Here is a 3,539-nt window from a genome sequence, read left to right as displayed (position 1 = left end):
TCTTTTTTATTACTTTTCTCTTTTCCGTTTTAATCAAACAGGTAAAGGATTTTAGGGAACCTTATTCAATGATTATTATTATATTAATTTTATTTATTCATGCTTTCATCCATCCATATCTTATAAACTGTAATGCTGTCTAAAATATTAAAGCAAATCCAATATGCTTATTAAATCATTTAGTCTAAAATTAACTTTATTTTACTTAATTATAAACCTTCGTACTTGATCCAACAGGTAAAAACATAAAATCATAAAATAACATAAAGTTCATAATCAATCATAATAATGTAAACATAAAATAAATCAAATAAAAAATCTAAATTTATAGGAAACGAAAACACACTGAAATACTATAAAGTCCCTGAAATTCTTCAGGTCGCATAAACTTATTCCTCCCTGCTCTCTCTTTCGTCGGTCTCCGTCGGTAATGGCGGGGTAATCGGCTCATACGCCGGACTCTCCGCTTCCTCTACTTCCTCTTCCGCCGCTACCTCAAGAATCTCCACCAGAATTTCGTTTGAACGCCTCTCCCGATCCGTCATCCACTGGTGGACATTTCGGAGCGCCCGCTCCGCCGGCGACATCCTTGGGTCTCCCTTCGCGACAATCGTCGTATCCGTCTGCGAAATTGCAGGCGGATACACCGCGACGTGAAAAAGGGGCGTAGTTTTGAAGTTTTGAGCTCACCATGTAATGTTTCCACCATGGATCAGCCGCTCTGGTTTTCCGGATCCTCGTCCTTCCTTCTAGGGTGCGTTCCAAAATCTAACCTTAGTTACTGTAGGTCGTTTCAAAATCATTATGATCGGTTTATGGTCGACTTGTAATAGCGTTCCAAAATGGTTGTTTAGTCGACCATATGGTTAACTTTTATGATCTCTCAACATCAAGAGGTGAAGGTAAATCTGAGGTAAAGCATGGGGGAAAAGCAAGAGTCTAGTGTAATGGCTGTCATATAACTTAAGATAACCCAAGATAAATTTTACAAAGACATATATTTCCAAGTCGGAGACGTAGTCTTTCAGCAGGACGTAGACGGCGGTTTTTATTACACCGTACGAGGCTAATTGTTGACGGATCAGTATTGCGAAAAGAGCGTCACCATAACCTAGCTGTTGCTCACCACAGCAAGGTGTGATTCTTTATTCCATTAATTTTATCAGACTTTATTATATCTAATAATTTTGCGGATTATCAGTATTAGTATTTATCAATAATGTATCCTTTCAGTTCCTCATTGGAAGAAGGCTTCATGCCTGAGACATACATATTTTTGTTATAATGTTAAAGTTAAATTTTATTTTTTAAGTGTTATTTTGTTCCAACTTACTTATTTGTAACCAAGTCCCGTTCCAAAATAACTACTATCTTGATTAACCTCATCCCCACCAAACCTCAACTTCTAAAGTTCACTCAAGGTTCATTTTGGAACGCACCCCTAATTGGCGGCGGTCGACGGTATTCTCGTTCAATAAGTTCGGAATGTGAGCGCATGCGATTTTTGTGAGGTCCGCAAAAGAATTAGACTTTGTTCAATTAAAGGTTTATAATGTTTATTTTCCAAAAGTTCAAAACGATCACACACGCGCTTCGGCGCACTCACACAGTCGGCGCACACAATAATTCGCGCTTCGCGGATTACGCAACCTCGCCTTTCACAGGGAATCCCAGCTTTCAGAGATGCGCATTAAACGCAATTCGGTATGCGTCACTAAATGCGTCGCGGAAACAACTCGGCCCTGCCACAACCGACACAGCGCTATAACGCATGAACGCTTTCGCGATAACCGAAATTGCGTATAATGATTCAAGAATAACGTCTTATAAAATGCGCAACAAACTCGCGCTAGATCCGTTTCGGAATCAATCCGTATTCGCGACGTCCGATCGAGATAATTCTTAACGTCGGTGTTTACTATGCTCGCTGAATCACGGATTCTCGAAATGACGCAATACTTTGCGGGACTTTTCTTACGCGGACTTGACTCGTGAACAAACCGGAACAAAAGACCTCGTTGCCATCCGAGCAACGATATTTATACTCGTGGTCGTTTTCCCCTTCTTCGCGTTTGTTGCGCACTTAAACTTAACGCTCGCTTCTTGCTTTTCGGATTGGCCGGTTCGCCGAACCAATCTGGCGCTTTGCCCAACGTTTGGGCCCGCTTCGTTGAATAACGTTCCCAAAACTACTAACTGTCGACCACTGCCAATGTCAGATTGGTCGAACAGTTAAAATTATAATTAATTCCTTTTATTGTTTTTGAAAACATTGAATATCCCTTTACCTGGATGTTTTTAACTGATCGCGTGGATAAATATTTGAAACTAAACTCATTTCTTGCAATAATTTAACTCTTTGACTTCTTATTTATCGGTGTGATGACAACTTTGGCTCGGAGCCTTTCGCTGCTTGGTGTATCTCTTAAATTACCTAAAATAATAATATCTCATGGATTACATTTCCAAAATAACACACTGTTTCTTTGTTACAGGTAATCACGTGACGATCAATTCATCCGGTGGTCGGATGATACACTTTCGCTTATAAAACTTCCAAACAACACTATATGTACGCTGGTTTTTACGTATAAATAAAAGAAAATTCATGGTTTACAATCATAAATTAATGTCGCATTTTTCTGTTACAGGTGATCACGTGACTTATGGATTTGGACTTGTCTTCGGAAAATTTTCTTTTGATTCCTAACTATAGAATAACTATGTATCCTTTGATTATAATTAAAATAAACACAAACGCATGAACTAAATTTTCCTTAACTTGTTGGCCGCCCGAATTGTCATCACCTTTTACTTCAGATATTTAATTCTTACTTTTCTATTCAGGTAAAGATTTCTTTAATTAATGAAACGTTATTTATCATCTTACATTTTATTTTATTTTATTTCATGTTCACGCATCCATTCATCCATCCATACTTTATCAAGTATATAATATTATAGAAAATATAAACTAATTAGTATACGATAACATTATTAAATTTATCAACATAAAATCATACAGTTTTAATACTTACATCGCTTTATTGCGTTTAACTCTTTTATTGCTAATTTACCATTTTATATCACTTATGTCTTGATTGAAAATAAAATAAAAAATAAATAAAAATAAAAAAAATAAAAAATATAAACATGCAAAATCCCATATAAAATACAAAATAATAGTTCATAAAAGAAAATCAATACAAAACACCCGATAATATAAAACCAATGAAAATACAATAACACAGTATAATGTTCTTATAGATTATTTCATTCTTCCACGCCATTCCTTTCCTCGGTCTCCATCGGTAGCGGTGGTGTGATTGGCTCGTACACCGGGCTCTCCGCTTCCGCTACCTCTTCCTCCGCCGCGACCACCGGAATCGTTGTCGGGTGGTACAACATACCCTCGTGAAGTTAGCCCGCAAGATGAAAATTTCTGAATCAATAGCTCAAAATAATGCTCCCGATTTACTCCCATACAGCACAGAAGTTTGCAGCAAAGTTGCAATATTGCATATTGCAATGCAATGCTT

The 3,539-nt window shown here is 37.3% G+C and overlaps 1 protein-coding gene across 1 annotated transcript in view; it reads right to left on the bottom strand.

The window, feature by feature from the left end:
* Window positions 1–3,273: 3,273 nt before the first annotated feature.
* The window catches only part of LOC105448555, a 19,680-nt gene continuing 19,414 nt past the window's right edge, over window positions 3,274–3,539 (bottom strand). Inside the window, exon 2 of the mRNA XM_011687197.1 lies at window positions 3,274–3,411. Within this exon, the coding sequence (XP_011685499.1) occupies window positions 3,274–3,411 (138 nt within the window). The remainder of the gene's footprint in view (window positions 3,412–3,539) is intronic.

This window comes from Wasmannia auropunctata, unplaced genomic scaffold, assembly GCF_000956235.1.
Source record: "Wasmannia auropunctata unplaced genomic scaffold, wasmannia.A_1.0 LD336085.1, whole genome shotgun sequence".
In the NCBI taxonomy this organism is placed as follows: Eukaryota; Metazoa; Arthropoda; class Insecta; order Hymenoptera; family Formicidae; genus Wasmannia; species Wasmannia auropunctata.
The sequence above is the reverse complement of the archived record's forward strand: the minus strand, read 5'-3'. Positions and strand labels throughout refer to the sequence as shown.